At 36.2% G+C, this 26574-nt stretch overlaps 1 protein-coding gene across 1 annotated transcript in view; it reads left to right on the top strand.

Annotated features, from left to right (window-relative positions):
• LOC105385326 (probable chitinase 3) overlaps positions 1-26574 on the top strand; it is a 65919-nt gene that overhangs the window by 25859 nt on the left and 13486 nt on the right. Inside the window, exons 2-5 of the mRNA XM_048626728.1 lie at positions 3201-3282; positions 3711-3916; positions 5520-5757; positions 7455-7634. Coding sequence (XP_048482685.1) covers positions 3201-3282; positions 3711-3916; positions 5520-5757; positions 7455-7634 — 706 coding nt within the window. The remainder of the gene's footprint in view (positions 1-3200; positions 3283-3710; positions 3917-5519; positions 5758-7454; positions 7635-26574) is intronic.

The following is a 26574-nucleotide window of genomic DNA, read 5'->3' on the forward strand; positions in this document are numbered from 1 at the left end:
GACAAAGAAGAAGAATTCAAAATTGGCTTAATAGTTTTCGGGCTTCTTCCAACAATCAAATCTTTCCTATGTACATAATAATATAATGTATAATAGAGAATAATAATACGTGATCGTAGATATCTGAGCGTTCGAGTAAATGCACCAGTAGAGTAATGTCCCGGTAGTGTATCCGGGATCGCCGGTAAATCCCGTTATTCGAAGTAAGTTCTGTAATTCGAGTGCACGGACGGCCATTATGAAAATGGCCCTGAAACGGAAATGGGAAACCGCGAAATTCACGACTGCCACGATTCAAAACGCAGCAACGCCATCGGGAAATTAAAAGATTCCAGTGACATAGCACCAAATTACTCCTAAACGGAATGTCTGTAATATTGAAGTACTTACATTTAACAAAGCATAAGTAGGTGTATAACCAACAGAAAATGTAAACATTGTGTTCAATTATTAAATTAATTAATGTTCTTAAAAATTGGGGGTATCTGGTAGTAAAGGGGAGACATGTGGGATCCGTGATTGCATTGCACAAAGTAAAGTAATTAGGTATACATATTAGTGAAGTAAATTTATGATAGAGATTGAATTCAATATAACAAACACTTAATGTGAAATCAAATTAAATTATAATGACCGTTCTAGATAATTGCAAATGTCAAATGTTTCATCTTCAAAATTAAATTAAATTCTTACGTACTTAATTTAATTGAAATTGCCTTGCTACTATTGGGTCCTAATGATTATACTGATGAATTGATGTTAGTACCCAATACTACGTTAACTACATAGGTACTGCTTTTTCTCTTAAAAACTTTGCCGTCCATGTAGTCAAGCAAAAACAATTTAAATTATCAGTAGTATATTCAATTACTTCTACAGTGGTAGGTAGATACGGTTAAAATATACTTACACAATTTTACATCAGGGCAGTAGAAATGCCGTGTGCCAGGAAATGTTTAACATGTCCAAGAGACGATTTATTGCGATTTCCTTTAACTTATGTTTTATCCATAGTGTCATTCAGTATTATTCATTATCACAGTACAGTAATTATTATGATTATTTACTATTATTATTATGACGACCGAATGGCGTAGTGGTTAGTGACCTGACTACTGAGCCGATGGTCCCGGGTTCGATTCCCGGCTGGGGCAGATATTTGTTTAAAGACAGATATTTGTACTCGGGTCTTGGGTGTTGATATTTATATTTAGTATCTATCTATCTATGTATTTGTGTAGATATATCAGCTGTCCGACACCCATAACACAGGTTCTGCCTAGCTTGGGGTCGGATGGCCGTGTGTGAGATGTCCCCACATATTATTATTATTATCATCATCAACTTCATAACTTAAGATCTAGTGCTTATTCAAAAGTTCACGTGATGATTATTGGCTACGAGTATCTACAAAATAAAAATATTTGTGTATTGTGATACTTAGGTACCTGATAAATTATAGTCTAAAATTAAAGGGCCAAAAACGTGTAGGTTTGTTTGTGTCTAATCTAAAAGCAATTTAAATTAGTCAGGCTGTTGATTTAGGCATTTTCACAGAGCTTACTTAGTCTTTGTAGTGTTTTTAGGCCTATTTTCTGTTTATTCATTAAACTTGTAAAGCTAATGTTTGCTTAGGACTTCTGAAATTATGTATGTAGGTAAATATTTGAAGTTAACGAATAAAGGCGTTATTGTTGTAGAAATTAGTTACTAAAACAATCAGTGGGATTGCAGTGGTCATTAGGTACCATTGGAAAACTTACACTATACCTATAATAATTATAATCAAGAAAATCGGATATAGGCCAACCTCGCTAACTTTTTCATATATTTTGACAGTCATTGACGATTTTAGCTTACAGAAGCACCTAGCTGGCCCCGCTGCACGAGTGCACGGGTCCGTTAACGACGTAGATAATCGTCACTATATCGCGATTCGCCATAAAACAGGTCTTTAGTTGGTGAAATGCGCAATACACAAAGGTTATCGGCGTCGATATCGCTGACGACCTTAGGCGGGTAGCCGGTATTGGTTGGATGAGGAAGGCCGAGGACCGAGTATTGTGGCGCTCCTTGGAAGAGGCCTATGTTCAGCAGCGGATGATTATTGGCTGTTGATGATGATGATGATGATGATGATCGGCGTCGATAACGCACTTGTTCAGTGGGCACTAGATGCACTATTACAGTGGCGTTTAGTTTTCACTGCTCGAACGGTGTAAATACTCGCATTCCGACATTTTGTTTGTTTGTTTTTAAATCATTTATTTCCCGTCAATTTCCCGTATACTTATTCAATTACAAGAAATATAAATACTCTGCCAAACTGACTAGTTTTTGCCGTGTTATTGTAACGATATTAAACGCCCTTATCTCGACTAGTGAACACATCAGTTCCCGTGACACGTGTTAGTTCTATCGCATTCATTTATTCATGATATTCAGTGAACCGACTGTAATCCGCAAATCGCAGCGCTTGTTATATTAAATGGGGCATTTGCCATATTTAGCTAGGTACATAGGGATTAAGTAAGTACATGTTTTAGTTCTCTTTTTGTATCACTGCAGAAATAAGTTAAGAGTTTATTTATTTATTTTATTTTATTTTATCGTATTCGGAAAACTTACAGCTATCTTAAACTAGTTTACATTTATATGATGCATCTAAGAGCCATTTAATAGTTTTCGCATATGGTAGTAAATTATTACAAAAAGAAAAACAGTTATGGTAAGTCTAATTTACACATTTCGTAAAACTACGCAATTAGCAGTTACAAGAATTAAATTACGCTAACAGTGAGAATAAGAACTTATATTGCTATTTTAATAAAGAATACTAAAGCTAATCGTTTTTCTGGGAACCAAAGTACTCCGATGCCAAATTTCTTGTTGAAAGTGAGTTGAAAGCATAGTTTTAGAAAGTGTTTGCATCTGCATACCTTTTATCTCGCATAACCTTTCTTTATTTACTGTAAAACAGAGTGTTAATCCATACGTTTGGTTCCTTAGGGTGCAAAAAAAATATAAATTAGCTACCAAATGCCGTACTTTTCAAGAAACATAATAAGTATTTGGTAGCAAAAATAAACTACATCACCACCTCTGACTACCCATTCGGGGGCTTTAAACATAATATGTGTAATTTTCTTGTAATTTAATTTTAATTGCGATACTAATGTATATTGTTTTGTTTGTTACAGTGGCCACCAAGTCTGCTCCGGTGGAGCGCCGCCATACTGCTGGTGTTGGCCGTGCTCACCCCCATATCCGACTCATCTGGAGGTAAGTCATCTGAAAAAATATAGCCATTTCAATAGATTTCATTCATTATCTTAATTTTTTTATGAATGCCCTATGCCTGCAATCACCGCGGCTTTTCTTAACGTGCAAGACGACTTTCAACAGTGTACGTTAGTCACTCTTTTATCCAGTAAACTCATTTGAGAATGTCTACGGACAACTTATTTTCAGAATGCAGCGTCGTATGCAATGGTTGACTGAATTGTTCTTGCACCGTTTATTTTCATACTTAGGTACATGAGATATTCGACAGCCGTAGTCAAACAGACTAGATAACCTTTTATTATCACCATAAAATACTAAGTGTTTTTCTACGACATTGCCTCTGCTCAGTAAGCGCCTTAAAAACAATAGTTCACAAATCCCCATTCAAATTTGCAACTTTAATTAATTCCACTATCGTCTTCCAGCGGTGCGGCGGAGACTAAGGAAGCCCACCAACAAAGTTTCCACGTCAGTCACGTCCAGCGTATCCAGGTCTTCCGACCAGATCATATCAGCTAGTGTGAACAGACCAAAGATACGTGGTCGGCCGAGTGTGGCCAGTCGGAAGTCTTCGGCTGCTATAGACAACTCCGTTAACACTGAAGATCATAAAGACAAAGATGGGTATAAGGTGAGAAGGATTTATCTTTGGTTTTTAATAGGTACATTACGAGTATTTTGTAAAATGATACATGCATGCACGTAGATAGTGCCCTTACAGTGTAGTACTAGAGTTTTGCTGAACTTTGATATAAATATAACAATAATTAGAAAAATCAAATATTTTATGTTGAATGTGAATAATTCACCCTTTCACCTATGAAGTTTCAGTCGAACGAAGATGTATCGACTATGTTTGGTGTGTTTAAAAGTTTAAAGAATGTATATTTATAAACGTACCTATATTTTTTAGCAATCTGAACTTAATATTATACCAAGAACGATTTTCGCATTCCACTTATTCCAAGTAAAGTCACTACTGCGTGTTATATAGGATTCAAAACGTCGTCTTTAAATCTAAAACTCCGTCCATATTTCAGCTCGTACTTTCACACGGCTCAAGGCACTTACCCGCGTATGCGAAGTTTAAAATTATTTAAATATTTCATCTCCATATGCACATTTACAGGGTGTTATTTTTTACAATAACTATTCTTTCTTACCGAAGATTATGAAAACTTTAGTTTTTTTTTAATTACACACTCATGTAATGTTTGATACACGCAAAAAAGATTCTGAAGCAATAAGAATGCTTCATAATAAGGAAAACAACCTTATTATTAAACGTCATTTAAAAATTTAACAGTACTTTAAATTAATAATTTATTGCTTGATAATTGCAATCAGTGAAACGTGAATATGAGAAACAGTCCGCAGACATACAGCATACAATACATACTGTTAAAGTTGTAATATTGTAATGTTTAGATGTATAATATAATGTTTTGGCTAGAGCTGTAAAGATAAACATCTCGACCACTCACAATATTCCATCCTGTATAACAGTTCGTTTCCCCAAGAATCTGTTTGAGTGAGGAAAAGGCAGTGAACTCGCTGTCGCCTTGTTCAGCTCACACTGTCTCAAACCCGGACATAAACATACGTTTTAAAATCGAAAGTGGATAGCCTTCAGTCTACTTGCCAAGTACACGCTTATACGAACCGTACTTAAACGGTCGTAGAGTTTAAAATTGATGCAAAGAATGCAGTTTGCACTTTTATTCTGAGCAAATGGCAAATCGAGTTTAGATTCAAGAGTCTCAGACGCACCTCAGACGTCACTTTTTTACTTTTGTACTTACTTACCTATAGATAAATACGAAATCAAGGAAATCAATATAAATTGTGAATGAATGCTAAAGGTACACTAACGTCGTTAGAACACTACTAACTATAAATACTCAAATCGGGTAGGTAACTTGTACTGAATGCCACACAGTAAAAATATTAATATTCCCGAAGATTTTACCGAAAAAAATGGGTGCAGCAATGCACACATTCCTACCTCATCATCGTCCCCACCCTTCACATCACGTCCCCACTGCTAAGGCACTCCAATGAAGGAAACGTTTTTTGGCCTAGTCCACCATGCTGGCAGTGCGATTTGGTGGACACTTTTGCCCTACCCCGCAAGGGAATTACTACTACAAATTATGACTATTCTTATTATACACATCTATTTTTATATTATTTACACATCTATTATAATACACATTTCCACATCTATCCCCCAGGTGGTATGCTACTACACCAACTGGTCGCAGTACAGGACGAAAATCGGCAAGTTTGTCCCCGAAGACATCTCTCCTGACCTCTGCACCCACATGATCTTTGCCTTCGGATGGCTGAAGAAGGGAAAGCTGAGCTCCTTCGAGTCCAACGATGAGACCAAGGATGGGAAGACGGGGCTATATGATCGGATCAACGCGCTGAAGAAAGGGAACCCCAAGTTGAAGACGCTTTTGGCTATCGGTGAGTGAATTATGTAATAGTTTGGGAGCAAATCGTAATGCATAGCTTGTATATGGGTAATTTACTTAGTATTGGTGTTCCAATAGTATTATACAAAAGTTTAAGGCAATTTAAATGAGACACACACAACGCGACGAATGGCAAAAATTACCTACCCAGCGTAATCTTCCTTTTCTTTTCTGCCAAACATAATAATATTATAAACGCTGCCTCAGTTTCGCAGAATTTCTAGGTAACAGAATATTCATAAAATGTAGTAAAGTGGCCTTTTCAGGAAGAAAATAAATAGGTAAATATCTTGGATGCAGACCGCAATGGGAACAAAGATCGTGTGTAGTCCCTTCAAAAGCGTAGTGATGGGGTCAACATGTTTCGATAAAAATATGAATTGAGCATAGTTATGGATGAACTGAAAATAGTCGATTCCATTTCCATTATGTCAAAAACTGTAACTTATAAACTCGGAATGATCTAATGTTGATGAAACGTCTATAAAGTATCCGTCTGAATCTGTTTTACACAAAGTACCTAAGTAGGTCTTTACAGCTTTGTTCGTAACGTTTGGTCATAAAAATACTGATCAAAACTACGTAACAGCTATACCAATTACTCTGCACTTAGTAGATAACAGTAGTACATAATATCGTTCATGTCACTTATTATAAAATCGATGTCACAATCAAAAACTCGAATACTTGCTGCTTCTTTTACCTTCTAGCGGTATAATTATCGACATCTTTCATCCATCTTTTATCGACTACGTCGCCTCACTTTGCTCGCATTCCCACGCCACCTGCCGTCATTTTCACGTATTTTCCGAGCAAAAACCACCCTTTGCATAACAGTGGAGAATATTTCGCAACGTTTCTTACCTGTTAAATAACGTTTCGACACAATAACGGTTTTTTCTCCGCATTACACCCGCCCCGCTCGTAGCGTGTGCGTGTTGTGAAATGCAACTGAGTTTAGCGAACGATTCATTTGGTTTGTGAAACGGTTTTTGTGTACGGGTTATTGATTTGTTTGATTCGTGATATCTCTATTTTAGGCGTATTGTGTTGTAGAGACCACGAACAGGCAAACGCAGCGTGGGACGCCCTCCTGCCCGCTGGACTGACGACCTTAGGCGGGTGGCGGGTAGTGGTTGGATGAGGAAAGCCGAGGACCGAGTGTTGTGGCGCTCCTTGGGAGAGGCCTACGTCCAGCAGTGGATGATTATTGGCTGATGATGATGTGTTGTAGTTAGTGACAGTTTTGTTATTTATTCGATTACATTTTTCAATTAATTACCTATACCGTGTATCATTTTTATTGCAAGACAAATTATAATAAAATATTCATTACTTACTTCCAGTTTTACATTATAATTTGTTTAATGAGTCCAACTACGTGTACTGCATCAGACTTTTTAATGATGTACCTACAAGTATTACTTCATTATTGTAATGCATCCACAGATACTTCAGATTAATATGATGGAGATAATTCAATTAAAACATCGTATGATATTTTAATAAAACAAGGGAAGATCAGTTATCCATCACCATCACTCATCTCTCATCTATCAACAATCCATATGAAACAATGATCGCAAAAAATACCGCATATTTTTGAAAAACAATTGAATTTCATATACTCTGACCAAACAACTTTTTCATGTACTCTGACCAAACTTTAACTCTCGTTTCCCCCGCCAGGTGGCTGGTCGTTTGGCACGCAGAAGTTCAAGGAGATGTCGGCTACTCGCTACGCTCGGCAGACCTTCATCTACTCCTCCATCCCCTACCTCCGGGACAGGAACTTCGACGGACTCGACATCGACTGGGAGTACCCCAAGGGAGGGGATGACAAGAAGAACTATGTGCTGCTGCTGAAGGGTGAGTTTTTGGACTGCTACTAACGTACAGTTAATTATACAGGGTGTTGAAAAAAGGGTATTCAAAGCTGATTGGGGGTGACTTAGAAGGTCATTTTAAACAACTTCTTCAGAATGAACAAGTTCTCATTATGGATTGACCCTCTGAGTCACCCTCTTTCAGCTTGGTATACCCTTTTTGCAACACCCTGTATAGCAGCACGGTTAAATACTTTATCTATTTATCATGTACATACCAAAAGCGAAAATCATTATAGGTATTAATTTAGTATTAATGTAATTTTGAGCGCATACACCTGTGTCCTAAAGTTACATGCCATACAGTTTCAATAGTTCAAAAAACTTTCAGGAGCTAATGCAAATTCTATGAAAACGTAGCTACATAAAATTGCTATCGTAAAAAGTTCCGATAACATTCTAAAAGCATATTTCACTGGAAAATGTATTTTCTAAGAAAGTCGAGGCACGTTCCTTTCAGAGTTTTAAAGAAACCCCGATTTCTATATGCAGAAAAACTACCTAGGTATATATATTTTCCAAGAAGAAGAGGCGAGATTTGAATCGAATATGAAGTATCGTAGAGAGCACAAGAACCTTAGTTTCACAGAAGTACCTGTAGGCGACGCACTACATAACAAATAACTATTGTTCTAAACTATTTGTACCTATAATTTTTATCTACTTACTTGCATTGAAAATGCCCTATTTAGGTACCTACGTGTACCTATGTAATTGTTTTGATTTAATATCTTAAATAAATACGAGCGCACTCGAGATCGTATTTTGTTCCAAATTTAAATTAGCCGCGCTTTTGCAAAGCGGCCATCTTGAGAACCCCGCGAGCGGCAAGCACTTCCGCCTGTTCAAGTTGATGTCGCGCGCGCTCCGTTTGCACTCCCAAAAATATTGTGTTTTTATTGCTTTTCTCGTCCATCACCTACAAAAAGTGCTGATCCTTCGAACCAAATCACTGAACCGGGACTATGTTTACAACTCCACCGAACGATGGACTCGTTAAGCAAAAAGATCGCGAGAAGTTGAGTGCTCGTTTAAAAATGGCATCTAGCCATGTGCTCGCGGAACATTCAAACGTCGCGAAACAGCAAAGTGCCGTGCAACCGTCGTGTTCTAAAGTGCCTACCGAATATAAATCAGTGGTAAAAACTGAGGCGTCGCGTGCCCCACGCTCGGTTTCATTATCTTCCTCGTCATCGTCACTCGTGCGGCGCAAGCACCTCGAGCTGGCAGCGGCAGAGGCCAAAGCGAAGATCCAGATGGAGCTGATCGACAAAAAACTGGCATACGACTTGGCTATCGACATGGAAGTCGAACAACATGACAACGTATCGCGTCACTCAAGGAAGAGTATAATACTACAACAACACGATGAACAAGTCATTGTGAACGAATGGATGGAGCGAAGTAATGTCCAGCCGTCACCATTTCCCGCCATGGCGGCGACGGCTACAGATGCGGCGGCCACGGAGGCAGCGCGGGCACCCCAGGATCCCCAGGTCCGCGCTCCTGCCCCGGGCACTCCGGCCGACAGCATCATACAACTCGCCCACACGCTCAAGGACATGATGGTCACGTCCTCCACCCACCAGGAGGAAATAAACTGAGTTTCCTTTATTTTGTATACAACATGGATGGTATGGGGAAGAAATGTTCCATGTTTTTTTCATAACTTTACAGATGTATACTCCTATTAGTAATTGATTAACAACCTTTCAAGATTTTTCATGATTCAACCACCAGGGAAACGTAAAAATTGGCTTTTGTATCCTATTTATAATAATTATTTGACTGTACAAACACCAACACACAAAATTTCTAAGAAAAAAATATAATTTTCCTCGTCATTAGCAAGTGTATGTAACTAAGTAAGAATATCAATATTATATCAATCCCAACCACAAAATAATACAACGCATTTTTATTTATTTATGTACAGTCATTGAAAGAAGTCACCTCTCCCTCTGACTAAATCCCCGGATTACAAACAAACAAATATTTACAGTGAAAATAAGTACTGCAAATTGTATTACTGTATTACACCTTCTACGCTAACCAATGTAGGAATATACCTAATATTGATTCATATGTGTATGTACGTACATATTATCATAATAATTAATATACAGTATATTATATACAGTAGGTATAATATTTATATACGTCACAGTCGGCTGATCTTCAATGTCTACAGTTCTACACATATGAGTGGGCTGAAATATTTAAAAACTGTCGCAATCAATATCACTTCGATAGCCTCTACGAGAGACGCATGTTATAGGTCCCTGACTCCCTATTCTATCATATTCTATTCTCTCTTTTAACATGAACCTAGACACCCTATCCTAACTTCCTAACTAATATTATAAATGCGAAAGTAACTGTGTCTGTCTGTCTGTCTGTCTGTCTGTCTGTTACTCTTTCACGCCAAAACTACTGAACGGATTTGAATGAAATTTGGTATACATACGGTCAAGACCCTGGGAAAGAACATAGGCTACTTTTTATCCCGGGATTCCCACGGGAAAACTTTTTAAGGCGAAGCGAAGCGCGCGGGAAAAGCTAGTTTAATATAAATGCACCCAAATAAACTTAGATATTCAAAACAGTTATTAATATAGCGAACGTTGCATAACGAGGGAAGTGAAATAGCGGTAACCGGCAAAAACCGCTTATGATGTTGCAACAACGAATACCTAGTCCTTACCCAGAATACTTGGGTAGCCTCAATTCTGCTAGATTCAGTAGATATTGCTATCAAAAATATTAAAATGTTTAAAAAATATTAAGTGTTTATAGGAACCGTAGTTAACGCGCACAATTTTTTGCAAAGGAACGAAAGAAGTTAGGGTTGTTTTATTGTGAAGTTGAGTTGAGTTCGTAGGAACAAATAAGTTCATAATTTATTAAAATTTTACGGTAAAACAGTGCTAAATACATAATTTGTGCTTCAGAATAGCAAAATTACTTTATGTACCTACCACGTATGAAATAAGGCATTTAGTATCAATGCAGGATGTTCTGAGTGTGTTTAGTATAAGGGGGTGACTCAGGTGGTCAAATTGAACAACTTTTGTTGTACGACTCAAGAGTCACCCCCATTCTGCTTACCCTTTTTATATCACCCTGTAGGACTGCAGGTATAACAGGCAATTTATTCACCAGTTTACTAAATTATAATTGGCTTAGCAGAATAGTCTATGGTCTGGCGAAGCATCACGCTTTGTTGCGACAGGAGGGGTACAGTCGTGAATACTTGTACCTAATTTCGAATAACAGATATTATCCGATTTACGAAACGGATTTTAGTTGGAATTCTTCGGGTAGAATTCTTTTGTGGTTTTATTAAAATATCGTTATACCTATTCTATTCTATTCTATTCTATTCTCTGTGGGGGTGTAAGTACCTGCACCTGGCTCTCACGAATGGAACCTTCCTAATGGGGTGCCTTCCTAAGCTTGGACCATTACCCACCACGCTGGTCCACTACGAGTTGGTGGGTTCACATATTTAGATGTGCTAAATCTAGATATGCAGGTTTCCTCACGCTGTTTTCCTTAACCGTAAGAGCGATGGTTTACATTGTACTTAAATTCAAAGAACTCAGACAGCGCCGGGATTCAACCCGCATCTCTGGCGTGAGAAGCGGGCGTTTACCCGACTGAGCTACCACCGCTCTTATCGTTATACCTAATCGTGATAGACTTTTTCATAAAAAAATAGAATACTAAGTATCTTAAGATAGGTTTATAGGCAGTACATCTAAGTACTTAAAAACGATGATTTTGAATCCATTATGATTATTTTTATGTTACGTTTAACAGGGTTTTCGAAACTTTTATACGATAAATTTAATTTTTCTCTTTATTGATCACAACAAGATTTCTTGTACAGTATTTGATTAATTCGATAATTTTTAATATCCGTCAACGCAGCTCCGCAGCGTTTCAACATCATAGCGGATAGTTTGAATAATTTAGATTTAGCGATGTCGTGATGGGAAGATAATGTCGCAATTGAGTTATCTGAAACTTCCAAGCTGTGGGGTTACTCCGGATTTACCAATAAAATATAGCCATTACTATCATATCTCAATCTATGTCTATCAATGTATGTAATAAATATATAGTTATAGATGTTCCCGCGAGCTTCGCTTTGCCTTTAAAAGTTTTCCCGTGGGAATTCTTTCTCAGGGTCTAGACCACGTGTATACCAAATTTCATTCAATCCTTTCAGTAGTTTTGGCGTGAAATAGTAACAGACAGACAGACATATAGGCCGACAAGCACAGTTACTTTCGCATTTATAATATTAGTTAGGATGGTTCAAACAATGTGTTATCACCGGTCTACACGATCTCCCGTAATATTATTATGTCTTCACTGGTAGTTTACAGGGTCAGACATTTTATGTTATTTGTGTTGTTATGGAGCCAATTAGGGATTGTTATTTTTGCTCAGAATGAAGCTTCGGCGAAACCGTAATGATCGTCTTTAGTTGTTATTATTTATTATTATTTGTTATTTGTTGTTATTAGCTTTCACTCGGTCTAATTAAAGTACTTGCAAAGTGTGTGTACACCTATATAGGAAGCTTATACGGGATGATCGACGCATGGAGAACCTCTTTATTAACCTCCGATGGAAAAAATGAGTGTTATAAGTTTAATGTGTCAGTGTATTCCTCCTGTGCCATTCAAAAGTTATGCTACTTTTAGTATTGAAAGTCAGGGTTTTTAACGTTGGTTAGTTTTAGATTATTTCTTAGGTAGGGGTTGATAAACCCCATTTTTAACATGTCTGAAACATTTTTATCTTAGGTACCTAAGTTTTTATATAATTATTTCTTTTGGAATATAACCCTGCTCCCGAATCTGTTACACTGTTGTTGTAACTAAAGTAAAGTAGACAAATAGACAACGAGTAGACAGAGTAGACAGTGGAACGTTCCCCGCTGCTCGGACAGAAGCCGTCGGTGGCTGTGTACGATCGAATCCACCGCATTTGTAGAACTACGAATGTTGCAGAAATGCAGATATTAACACGATTTGAGTCCAAAATAATTTATTTTAAAAGCTCAGCTGCCGCTTAACGTGTTCTTTATCGACGTAGATAAGCTGTACTTAATCGCGATTCGCTATAAATACGACGACGGTATGGTTGGAGGAACACGTAGTAAAATTTATTTATCGACGTCGATAACAAATCCGTGCAGCGGCCGCAGGTTGACTAGCAAAAAAAACGCGTTTCGACAATAAGCCCATCTTCTCCATAGCAACATTGTTGGCCACGTGACTTTTTAGTATGGGAAGTAGTTTTATTTTCACGGATACCCACAAGTCATTTCACAAATGGTTCATTATGACCCTCTGAGTCACCTTTCGGCTTTACCAGACCACTTTTGCTACACATGTAGGTAAGTTTTTTTTTGTTCCGGAAAAAAAAGTTTAAATTTACCAATTATACGTTGAATAAATGATATTCTATTCTATTCTGCAACATTCGTAGCCCCAGAGTTTTCATCTTGCTTGGCGATATTTCGGCGATCTCAGATCTTTTCAGGGGTAGCCAAACTTGTAGTGGCATTTGTTTTGAGACACAAAGACGCAGTTTGCAAAACTTAGTGAAAATAGTTTGCGCAAGTTAAAAGATACATGCAGCGTAAATAATGGAAACGGTTCTGATGAAAAATAAGTGATTTTAAAAATAAAAATATTATTAATAGAAAATAAACACTCTGCGAAAAAAAAACATTGACACAAACAATAAAAAGTACCTATAGAACTTCCAATATGTTATTGTATTCTTGACGTTTCCTTATGTCTGGTAAGTAAAGTTGGTTTTGCTTTGCAGTCATCAAATATGTATGGGATTTCGACTGTCAAGAAACCAATAATATAATGGACAGAGTATAAGTAAGTATATGTACCTAAGACAATAGGAACTTTAAAAATTTAGAAATGATATTATAACAAATATACTACGTAAACTAAGCGGCAAACTATACAGTGCTGTAGTAACATAACAAAATGCTACCCTCCAGTTACGTAACCAGGTCCAAAGGTTGTGCACCCCTGACCAGAGTCGATATCTCAGCAGTCCAATATTGCGGCTCGATCAAACACTCGTTACGGAGGTGGCCGGCGCCGAATGAAGCTGTAAAATGAAATATTGCATTTCAAATTGCACGGAACTTATGAGTATTTATTTATGTTGGAAAAAACAATCAGTACAATACCAATTTTTATTACATGGGTGTTGACATGATGACTTTTCCAGCACAAAATAAATAAGTTTTTTTTTCTATGTAATTTAGGAAAAACGTCATGATTACCGTTGAATTGAATTCTGAGTTATTGATTGGAGACCACGAACAGGCAAGCAAAGCGTGGGACGCCCACCGACCCGCTGGTCCGATTATTTTATTATTGATTGGGAGAGTCTATGTTCTATAGAGATTTCGACATAATTTTATTTATTTTTTATTTTTATTTTATTTTATTTTGGCTTCAAACAGTCATATGGAAACAAAATATACATGCTATCTTAAATCTAAACTTATAGACTTGGAGGGCCGAAAAGTTAAACATAAAGTAAATAACAGGAGAAAACTTCATTAACTGGTTATAGTAACATTGCAAAATTTTTAATTCATTGTGTGTAAGTTACAATTTTAGTAGGTGTGTAAACTGCGAAAATCATTGACAAAATTCAACGGAAAAAGAAAGAAGGAAAAAAAAAAAAAGTATATATCATAGCTTAGGTATAACTACAATTCAAGGAGTGTCCAACATCAGCATTTTAAATCATAGTGTTTAAGTATTTTTCTTTTAAATGAATCTGTACTGTCATTAAAAGGGTCAACATCAGTGGAAGATAATTCAGCATTATACATATTTAAGGTTCGGTACATAAAGCTGTTACGTGTGTAATTTTTGTTATAGTTTGGAAGTACAAATAACTTGTTTCTATTAGGAAGAGAACGAAGTGACCGCAAGAGGCCCTGGGAACGTACAATAAAGGGAATCCTACACAACAAAGAAGGGCAAACTATTTTATTATTTAAAATTTTGTGCATGAAAATAAGATCCATCACTTTTCGTCGTAAACTAAGTGCTGTAAGATTAAAGTGTTTAAGTCTCATATCATAGGATGAACTGTCAAAATTAAATTTAAATGATAGGTTTTTAAGAAATATCTTTTGTACTTTTTCTATGCGTTTGATGTGAATTTCATAAGAAGGGGACCATACTACGGAAGCAAAATCCAAGATTGATCTGATAAAGGAGTAATATAATACTTTTATAGTAGACACACTTCTGAAAGGCTTAGATATTCTATTAATAAAACCTAAGCCTCTGAATGCCCTTTTAACGATATTGTCTATGTGTGTGTTGTATGTTAATTGACTATCCATCATTATTCCTAAATCCCGAATAGTTGTGACCCTAGGAAGTTCCACATTTTGCAGATTATAAGAAAATCGTATGGGTTTTGTTTTACGGGTGTAGGTAATGATGGAGCATTTGTCAGCATTCAGAAACAGTTGGTTCGACTGGCAGTATTGTGTAAGAGCACTCAGATCACGCTGCAATTGCAGACAGTCAGTAACTTTTTTAACTATCTTGAAGATTTTTGTATCATCTGCATAAAGTAGATGATCTGAATGCACCAGAACCTCTCCAATATCATTGATATACAATGTAAACAGTAAAGGTCCTAAATGAGATCCTTGGGGGATACCAGATGGAATGGTAAGAAAACTAGACTCGAAACCCTTGATCAATACAGCCTGACTACGATTACGGATGTAGGATTCAATCCATCGCAACAAGGCTCCATGAATTCCAAGTTTTAGTAGCTTCTGAAGAATTATATTATGGTTTATTTTATCAAATGCCTTCGAGAAGTCAGTGTAAATTACATCAATTTGTAAATTTTTATTCATAGCTTCAAGAAGGATATAGGGAATAATTTTCCACATAGCATCTAACGAAGACGATCATAATTTTCTAACCTACGAAGCAAAATTTTATAAAACCATTCTCACAGCCTAACAATTCATTCAATCTTCCAAAAACCCTGCACCAAATAGTGAAAAGGCCTGAAAATTGAGGGCCATTCTGTGAAGGAAGATACATGAGGGATACTGTACTATTACTAAAACAAACGTTAAATGTTGCTGTCATGCGATCGGTATGTTTAATCCTAATCCTAACTAATATTATAAATGCGAAAGTAACTGTGCCTGTCTGTCTGTCTGTTACTCTTTCACGCCAAAACTACTGAACGGATTTGCATGAAATTTGGTATACATACGGTTTAGACCCTGGGAAAGAATATAGGCTACTTTTTATCCCGGAATTCCCACGGGAAAACTTTTTAAGGTGAAGCGAAGCGCGCGGGAACACCTAGTACGACTATATAGAGTCATGGTTAGCGCAGCAGGGATTCGAAGCATAGGTTTTTCGCGAGCTAGAGTGAACCCGAGGGCTATTGCAGTACACTGCTCGTTTAGATGGTATCTGTCTGCCGGGCAGTGGTTATGAAACTTTCTTTTTTAAACGACCGCGCGACGTCGAGGTTGCGAGACTCTGTGACAGGTTGTGTTTTGTTTGAATACAAAATGGCTGCCAAACTCTACTGCGCTTGCAAAACTGTCTCCGTAACTGAATCGGAATATTTTGTGGCGGATTTTTGTGGAAAGTTCCTGGATAGTATTGATATTAGCTGAGCAGTTTAAGGATGTTATACCGTATTCAATAATTTATGTTTTATTTAACTTATTAGGTATACGAGTATAGTATAAACTTAGTAAATGTTTAGGTTATTAGATTTACTCAAGTGAGTAGCTTTTCCTTAGACAAAGGATAATTATTAGAAACATAAACATAGCACCTATTCTCGAGACGATACAAATTAGTAGATTAGCCCACTAATAATACAAACACATTCTATGTATAAAATTAGTCGCCTAATACACTATAGTACATTAGGTCTCGTACACACTACACAAACTATTTAGTAGTTGTTGCGTAATGAAGACCTAAATTGATGTTTAATTACAATACTCAAGTGAGAAGCTTTTCCTTACAGAAAATTTTATGATAATTATTACAAACAATATCATGGCATTTTCTTAACGATACATATTAGTAGATTAGTCTACTAACAATACAAACATACTCTATATACCTATAAAATTAGTCGCCTAATACACTATAGTACATTAGGGCTCGTACACACTACACAAAGCATTTAGTAGTTGGTGCGTAATGAAGGCGGTGTATGCGCGGTGTGGACTCGCCTCGTGACTAACTTTAGTCGCGCTGATGAGATTCTAAATGGTACCTAAGTGTGGCATCGGACTTTTGTTGGTCTATAAAAACTACCACCCATGGTAGGTAGATAAATAATGAATAGACCGCCGACTGGTGTAGTGGTCCCTGACTGCTATGCCGAAGGTTCCGGGTTCGATTCCCGGCTGGGGCAGATATTTGTTTAAAGACAGATATTTGTACTCGGGTCTTGGGTGTTGATATCTATAATTAATCTATCTATGTATTTGTGTAGATAATATCAGCTGTCCGATACCCATAATATTGGCTTTGCCTAGCTTGGGGTCGGATGGCCGTGTGTGAGATGTCCCCATATATTACTTATTATTATTATTATTAAAAGAAACCCTTTTTCAACCGCCTCCCAAAGAAACAACTTTATAAAAGAAGTAGGTAGTGAAATAAATTATAATTTAACGTAGGTGACATAAAGTTACTAAACTGTGAATACTAAACACACATCTTGGTCAAGTTACGCCCAAGTCCGCCCAACGGAAGTCTAAAGAAATCACCTGTTACCAAACAATAACATTTATCGGTGTTTAGTATAGTCACTAACATTAGCGTAAGTTAAAATTGTTAGTAACATTTTCTATGGATTTATGTCTGAAATAAATGAATTGAATTGAATAAAATTGACACTCATCAATGCTCAACTGAACATAGCTAATAAGTAATGGAGGTATCGTATATCGCATATATTATACTATACTTACTATATTAAACAGTGCCATAGTAGGTCCAGTGCAGTTGGACCCTATCCCGAAGTCAAATCGTAATTAGTGTCAAATTGAATCCAAAATCTATGTCAAAACAAGTTCGCGATAGACGTCCAGGCGTCTATTCCACACTAAGTTGCCATCAAGATTGTATCATTTGCATTGAAAGGAAGTGTTCCAGCGAACATTCCCGGCTGTGTGTTGACTTCAATCACAGGTTATTAGATATCTGTTCGAGTTGTCAACCCACAGACGTGCTTGTGTCGTGGTGGCTTCCAGAATAATCCCCTACATTCTAATCTAACTCTGGGGGCCTATTGCGAAGTCAAAACGAAATAAAATTTACGAAGTAATTAGGGTCCAATTCAGATACATTTTGAATCCGAAAATGGTTGTCAAAAAAGTTAACGATCGTCGATCTCATTTGATATATTTGTTTTTATCATGGCCTACAAGAAATTATAAACTGCTTATAGTAATAAAAAAAACAAGGTTCTACCCTTTTGCTGTTCACTTGACGCCACATTTAATGAAACTAGGACACTTCTGTACCGCACCTAATGAGGGTTAGGGGACTACGCCGCCCGATTCTGGGGCCTATCGCGAAGTCAAAACGAAGTAACATTTACGAAGTATTTAGTGTCTAATTCATTACGATTTGAATGCGAAAATCGTTGTCAAGACAAGTTCACGAGAGCCTGAGTGGTAGGAAAATTTTATTATTCTCAATCTTAATTTATTAGCCCAAACAATTTCAGTGACATGCCTGGTGTATGTAGCCGACACACTAAGCTACTTCCAATACGGGACTAACACTGTAATCGCGAATTATATTTTTTTTTATTACAGTAGGATTTTATAACCTATTTTTTTATATCGTTGTACAAGTTGTTTTAGTCGCTGTCTAATTAATTTCGTTTACCGCAAATATTTTCTTAGCCATTTCTATTCCAGGAACGGCAGCTTAATTCAAAGAATTATGTGGGAAGGAGCAAATAAACAGTTCTTCAGGGAAACCTGCTTTTCCACGTATAATTAAATTGTGTGGGGCTTCCACTCGATTCTCAGAATAAGTACTTTAGCAGTAATGAGGCAAGGAGCTCTTGGACCCGAGGGCTGTTAGCTAGTAATTAGAGAACTGACTAACACAGCTGAGTGGGGAAATCAATAGTAGTTAATGCGCTTGCTTGCATGACCCTATGATGAACCGCCTGAGAGGAATATTGGTAATATGAACTCTCTCAGTTCAGTCCAAATAACTTGATAGTTCTTGAAGTTAGATACGATTACACTTTTGTACCTTGTCAAACATTATAAACCGCGTATTGATTCTAATACAGTACTTACAGCAAAAAACAAAAGTAAAACACTGTCGTAAGTAGATTAATTTGTAAATTAAAAACAAAAGGCCTATGTGTTTTAAAACACACATAATTATAGGATACGATAGGGAGTCTGTATTTTAACTATTTCCAGTTAACTAAAAAGGGTAGTCTTAAAACGATGTGTTTCCATAAGCAATAACTCAGCTTAAGTTATCAACGCTCCCGAGAGACCTCGGGGGTTACTCTAACAAACAACAAACCAATGCGTGATGCAATGAGTACGTTTGGAGTACACACATCCAACGAGTAAAATTTATTCTGGTGAATAAATGAATTATATAACATTCTATACCAAAACTTTATTTTTCGTAAGATACAAAGACCCCTTAAGAGAGGTCTAAGTTACATATCCTTTGAAGATAAAGTTGGCCTGTTAAGCTGTGAGAAAACCTTTGCTTCTTTGAAAAACATGCGTTTGATGCTTTCCATACAAAATCGGATGCAGTTTTGTAGCCTAAGTGCCAATTTCACCATTCTCGGTTATCTAACCGACAGGGATTGATTTATAAATTAAACGTCATCTCCTTATAAAATTCATGACAGATGTGTCAAAAGTTAACCATTACTCCCTGGTTATGCTCTAACAGAGAATGGTGAAATTGGCACTAAACTTCACAAACCTATGAAGTATGAAGTAAACTGTACCAACATAATTAATATTTTGGCACATTGTTGCCCACTGTAAACATTTTCATTTCTGCACACAGTATAGTGAAAATAGAAAAAAATGGATTATTTTACATTATAACTCAATGTTTTAATGATAAAGATAAAGAAACATTTATTTGAACACCTGACAACAACAATAAAAAAAATCACAGAAAATAATAGCAGCAACAAAACAAAATAACAACAGCATGTGCTGTCAAAGGTTTTCTCAATAACCATGTTAAGTAAATTATTCAGCCCCTCCCATTAATCTGATATGCATGAGTTTTAGTAAAGTGTTGATGCCAACATGAATTATAATGCGTTTTCAGTGTCTTGTACAACTTACAAGGAATAACTAATGCCGGCATTTTCAAATTTGACTTATTTTCTAAAGCGTTTTTCCCATATAACTAAAACATGCTTTGGAAAAATGCTTTTGTAAAACAATTATGAATACTTTTTCCAATTGACATTGCTAAGCATGTAGTTAAACAAGTTGCATAATCCTAACTAATATTATAAATGCGAAAGTAACTGTGTCTGTCTGTCTGTCTGTCTGTCTGTCTGTCTGTTACTCTTTCACGTCAAAACTACTGAACGGACTTGAATGAAATTTGGTATGCATACGGTCTAGACCTTGGGAAAGAACATAGGCTAATTTTTATCCCGGAATTCCCACGGGAAAACTTTTTAAAGCGAAGCGAAGCGCGCGGGACCAGCTAGTACATAATACATACCTACATAGCATAGAACTTTACAAACCCCCATTTTACAGGATTAAAAACAAAGCTTTTCAGAGCACTCCAACTAATTCGTACGAGCGTGCAGCCGCGATTCAACATGAGGGTTATTCTACCCTTACAAAAAAATAAATATAATAATAAATAAATAATAAATATGTGGGGACATCTCACACACGGCCATCTGACCCCAAGCTAGGCAGAACCTGTGTTATGGGTGTTGGACAGCTGATATATCTACACAAATACATAGATAGATAGATACTAAATATAAATATCAACACCCAAGACCTGATAACAAATATCTGTGTTTAAACAAATATCTGCCCCACCCGGGAATCGAACCCGGGACCTTCGGCTCAGTAGTCAGGGTCACTAACCACTACGCCATTCGGTCGTCAAGTTACGGATTGCTGCTGCTGAAAACGACTCTAAGTATATCGTTAAACGTACCGATATAAAACTCCACAGAAAAAGTTTCACTTTCAAAATGCCTTCGAAAATAAACTGAATTTTTAATGCATTTAATTTAATTTTTTTACACAATATTTAAGTTTTTAGTCAGCCATACTCTGATGCACTGTAAAAAGTACTTCAATATTGCAGATGGCGTCATTAAGCTGGCCTTTTCCGTTTAGGGGTAATTTGGTGCTATTGTCACTGAAACTTTTTCATTACTCGTGAGTGTATTACAGCTCTCGTTCGTTTGTTTTTTGCAAAACCAGAGTAAACCCCCTGGTCCAATATTAGCATACGTTATTGGAACTTCCTACAGCCTGATGAATGTAGGATTCGGATTGAATAAGTTGATTGATTGAATGATTGAATTATTGAAACGGTGTTGCTGCCAGGTAAGGGAAGAATTACTATCACTCAGTTGCTAAAATTCTTACCAGGACTTTATGTCAACACAAAGCCTTTATTAACATCAATATGAATTGTATTACATACTTAGTTGGTTACTAACATTAAGTAATATTTCTAGTTAATATTGTTAAAAAACATACTATACAGGGTGTTGCAAAAAGGGTATACTAAGCCGAAACCTACATGTGCAGCATGGTATATCTAAGCCCGAAACTGAAACCAGAATTTAAAAATTCGCGAAAAAAAATATTAATTTTTCATAGAAACTTTGTTGGTCACGTGACTTTTTACTATGGAGAAAGAGTTTTTTTTTCGCGAATTTCCAAAGTCTGATTTCATTTTCGGGCTTAGATATACCATGCTGCACATGTAGTTTTCGGCTTAGTATACCAATTTTGCAACACCCTGTATACCTAATTGTTCTTAAACTGAACCACAGAATCGTTATTACATAAAATATATAGGTAAGTATTAGAAAATACGTAAGGCAGGTATTTACCTCAAACCTACAAAGCCTTTGCAATTATCATTCTCAGAAATCTGGAGCAAGGCCTAACACTCAATGGGTTATTATCTACTTATTATAAGTAAATGTTTCTAGTTTCTGTTCCACACATGTGATATCGTTATTTCCTTTCACTTGAGTAGGTAATAACTACAGAAGTGTTCCATCAATTTTGTGTCTGAGGCCACTGATACTACTGTGCCCAGTGGCACATTATTTGTAGGTAGGATAGGATAGGATAGGTACTATTTATTTATACCATGGAAAGGGTGGACTTAATGTTAAAATCAATTCTATACCAGTCAATCCACAGGAAGTACAGGAAAAACGGTGACAAATTTATATTTATGAAGTTTTTTCCGGGATATTTTTTATGTTATATCTCGTTAATCAAGTATTACATAAATAATATACTAAGCCGAAACGGGGTGATACAAAGGGTTTGAACAAAAGTTGTGATAATTTCTTGTTCGTTTTGGCATACGATATTCAAGAAAAGTTGTGTTTTTATCTACCCGTACAAGACTGCATTCATATTTTGTTCACGTTTAACTTTGAACTGCGTTTCGAAAGTGGGTCATCGCAATACAGCTTGGCAAGTCCTCCAGCTGACTCTTAAAGTTGCATTCTATAAATTTGAGAACTTGCAAACTTTCCTAAATCATAGTTAGCATTTTAACCGCGCTTCCTACCTACTGCATTATCTTATTTGAATGTGGAAATGTGGTAAATCCATTGGCTCTATGCCACTTTGGAGAGAGTTGCAAAGTGGAGGCACCAACTAATATTCCTAATGCGCAGATGTGATTTGTGTGTTTGCGTGTAGAGCCGGCATAAAAATAAGTAGCACTTATAGAAATCAGAAATTTTAAATTGCATTTGTTTGAGCTTTTGAAACGTTTGCTTCCTATTACCGAATATTGAAAGCGATAGCGAACAATAAACCGGGCCCTAGAGGGAAACTACCTTAGACCTTAATTAATTCTTTGGTAGTTATTACATTAATTTGCCTAGTGGATAACAAAAACATGCGCTGAATTAAAGACCGTGTTTATGTTTCTGTTAACAAGAAAAAAGAAACAGCTCATATTTTCATAACAAGAAAACTACAGGAGCGTTGTCGACGTGTAATCCTCTCTATATTCATGAAAATCCCAGAGTAGACAACTCAACTAGGCCTTAGAATAGATATCTTCAGAAAGGATAAATATTGTTTAGACCAATATTAAAAATACATTATTGTTACAAATACATACAAAGACTTTTCATCCTGTATGGATTTGCGACACAATGAAAATGAAAGAACGAAAAGATGCCTACAATGCTGTTTAAAAACCACAAAAAATCAACGTAGTTCTACTATGGAAATATGTTAAGGTTATTGGGTACCTATGCGTACAAAGCATGTAAGTACACTCGCGTGCAATGAAAAAGTTTCACCTGCCGTTGCCGTTCCATAATTGTCATTGGAACATTGACTTATATATTACTAGCGTAAGGACAGGCCCAACCGCACTAGAATATGACACCCTCGCGTTGGCCCTGAAATCTCATAAATCTGTCATAATTTGTATGAATTAGGGCCAGCGCGCGGGTGCCATTTTCTTTTGACAAAACGTTCTGACGGGCGTATCCTTCCTTTTGAAATCATTGCATTGGAACTTTTTCATTGCTTGTGAGTTGTGAGTGTATCAATATTTCTGTTCTTCTGCTCAGAGCAACTGAATGTCATTTCTGCCGTGTTTCTGTATTCTTAGACTCAGATAACTATGACTAGAATCTGAGAGGAGCATCTAAAGAAGAATGGATATTTTAAATTCCACCCGAGCATACAGTTATGAGGACATTACTGTTCGTGAAGGAGAATACTTTTTGTCATAACTGCCATGTTTTCGGGAAAATTCTTTTTGAAACAGAATTCATAGGATAGTTATTCTCTTTATTATGAAAGCAAGTGAAGATATTGTGCTAAAAAAAACCTTCAATCATAAGTCATATTTTCAGTCATACCAGTAAATCGATCTATTAAACTATTTTTAAAAGATACAAACTATTAAATGCACTCGTGAGCAATGAAAAAGTTCCACCCACAAAATGCCGACACCAACTAATAAAACCAATTTTTTTAACATTTAATTTTAATTTTGAAGAAATATTTTCCGTTGTAGTAAGTATTTGTGCAAAAAAGAATTAAATAATAATAATAATATTGCAGACGGCTTTATTAAGCTAGTTATTTTCCTAGAACTTTTTCATTGGTAGCGAGTGTATGTTATTTAAAAACGAGACGGCATTATTACCTACATAAACTTATTATAAACTAAACAAAACCTTTTATGTGCATCTTCACATACCCGCGTCCTTGTCATTCTCTTGTGAATTTGCACGATCCTTTCGAAAATTCCTGACTGAGTTATAAAGCTATGGATTTATGGTGTTATGGTAAGCGTAAATAGGCAATACCTAGGCTATGGTACTATTAAACTTAATTTATTTATTAATTGCTATTTTATATGAAATACTATAATAAATCTTGATTACAAAAAGATAAACAATTAAACAGGGTGCTGTAAAATTAGTATACTAAGCCGAAAAGACTGACCCAGGGAGCCATCCCTGAAGACTGAAAACCCTGTAAAGAGTACCGATTCCAAGGTTAGAAAGTATTTTTATATTGTATTTAGTATTGAAGTAACTGTTTTTTTTTTGTATAATTTGCTTTGTACCGACACTGGACGCTACCGTTTTGTTATTTGCAGACCAACATGTTCATAACATTATTACGCTAAACAACTGTTTAAACCAATTACTTATTAAGTTTACATCATCCACTGTAAATTGGTTAAAAACAAATCAACTTAATCAATCAAATTACCTAACTTACTTTTCAATTATCAACTTCGCAAGCGTTTGAAGAAAAGTGAATTATTTCGTGTGGTGGATAAGATCCATAATCGAATAAGATTAACTTACTTAAACTTCTGTATCATAAGTTTTATACGTATAGGCACAGAATAATGTTATCCTTATACTGTTAGGTTAGGAATAATGGCACATACATAAGTATTAAAAATCGAAAATCTAAAAAATAAGAAATAACTTCCAACCGGAAGATTTTAAATGGATGTATTTCACGATATCCCATCCACACGTATGTATCTTCATATTTGTGTCAATTCTATCCAGAGAGGGGAGAAAGGTCCTTATGACTCTCTCGAGTAGATCCTTTGTACATAATCATCATCATCATCATCATCATGATCAGCCAATAATAAAGCTGGACATAAGCCTCTCCCAAGGAGCGCCACAACACTCGGTCCTCGGCCGTCCTCATCCAGCCACTACCGCCCAACAAACATTTTACTCTCAGTTACAGCTATTTTTATAACTTTAACCTGTATAACTGTGTTATAATTATCTCAGTTCTAACATAAAGCGCTAAAGATGAGTTAAAAAATGAAATTAGTGTTAACAGCAGGTTTAAGTGTTAAAATAGTATTAGTCAAAGCAATTATAATTAAGATGTTATAGGTTTAAACTGTTTCTAGAACCTAAAGCTATACAAGAGTGCTCACTGACACCTGTTAACACTTATGGTTGTTAAGTGGTTTCCTTTAATACTCATATAAATCTTTAGGTGTCATATTGAATTTAGGCTGCAGGAATTGGTTATAAAAGAGATTTTGTCAAGAGTGCAGTAAGACAAGATTCTTACAGTGTTGGAAAACTCAACAATGCAGTTTTAATCTTTAAGGTTAACTTAACTTACGCTTATTGCGTTAGGCAAGTAGACTGTAAAAGTAACGGTGTTAAGCAAGACTGGTGGATCGACTAAGGCTGCATAACACCCTTGGCTAAGGGTGTTCTATTTCAAAAAGTGTAATAGATGACTTAGGTGAGTGTATATGTCTTAAATGTAAGTTCGCCATTTGCATTGGCGACCTAACCTATAAATTGCTGGGATAAACAATATTTTGCTTTAAAATACTTACCTATATATGTGAATTTTGTCATTCCAGTCATGCCAATCGACTTATGAAACTAATGGACATGCAGCAAGGATACAAAAAAATACAAAATTGAGTCGTCTATTTTATATTTACTTATGTTTCATTTGAAATCCTTAATAAATTCGGAGCGCATTAAAATTGAGGTGGGAAATATGGTATACATTACAGTAAAATTACAATGGCATATTGTTTTCAATTCACAAAACATGTTAAGTCAAGTTAATATATTATATTTACTGTTATTTAGTATTAATCAATAATGTCGCGTATGATTGCTGTTGACACTACTATTTTCAAACACATATAACTTGCATGGTAAAAGTGTATTCGAAAGACGGTAACATACTCACTTAACCTTTTTTTACCAAACAAATAAGAGTCAGGGTGTCAAATAACCATTCTACAACTACAACTATACCGGTAAAAGTTCTAGCTGAGAGTGATTAAACGCTCTTCTATAGTAACTTTAGCACTTAAATGACACCGTACTACAGGCTTTCTATAACTTAAACACTTCAATGACACCGTTTTACAGACTTTCTAAAGCCTTTACTCTCAAAATCGTGGGCCTCTTTCGTGGTTATAAGTGAGTTAGAGCACTCTCCTACACTCTTATACAGCTATGTCTTAACACTTTAATTTTCGAATGGAACCATTATACAAGTTATATGAGAGTTTTTTTAACGCTACGGTGTTAGTTGGGCGGCTACC

The sequence above is a fragment of the Plutella xylostella genome, chromosome 17 (assembly GCF_932276165.1).
Source record: "Plutella xylostella chromosome 17, ilPluXylo3.1, whole genome shotgun sequence".
Taxonomy (NCBI): Eukaryota; Metazoa; Arthropoda; class Insecta; order Lepidoptera; family Plutellidae; genus Plutella; species Plutella xylostella.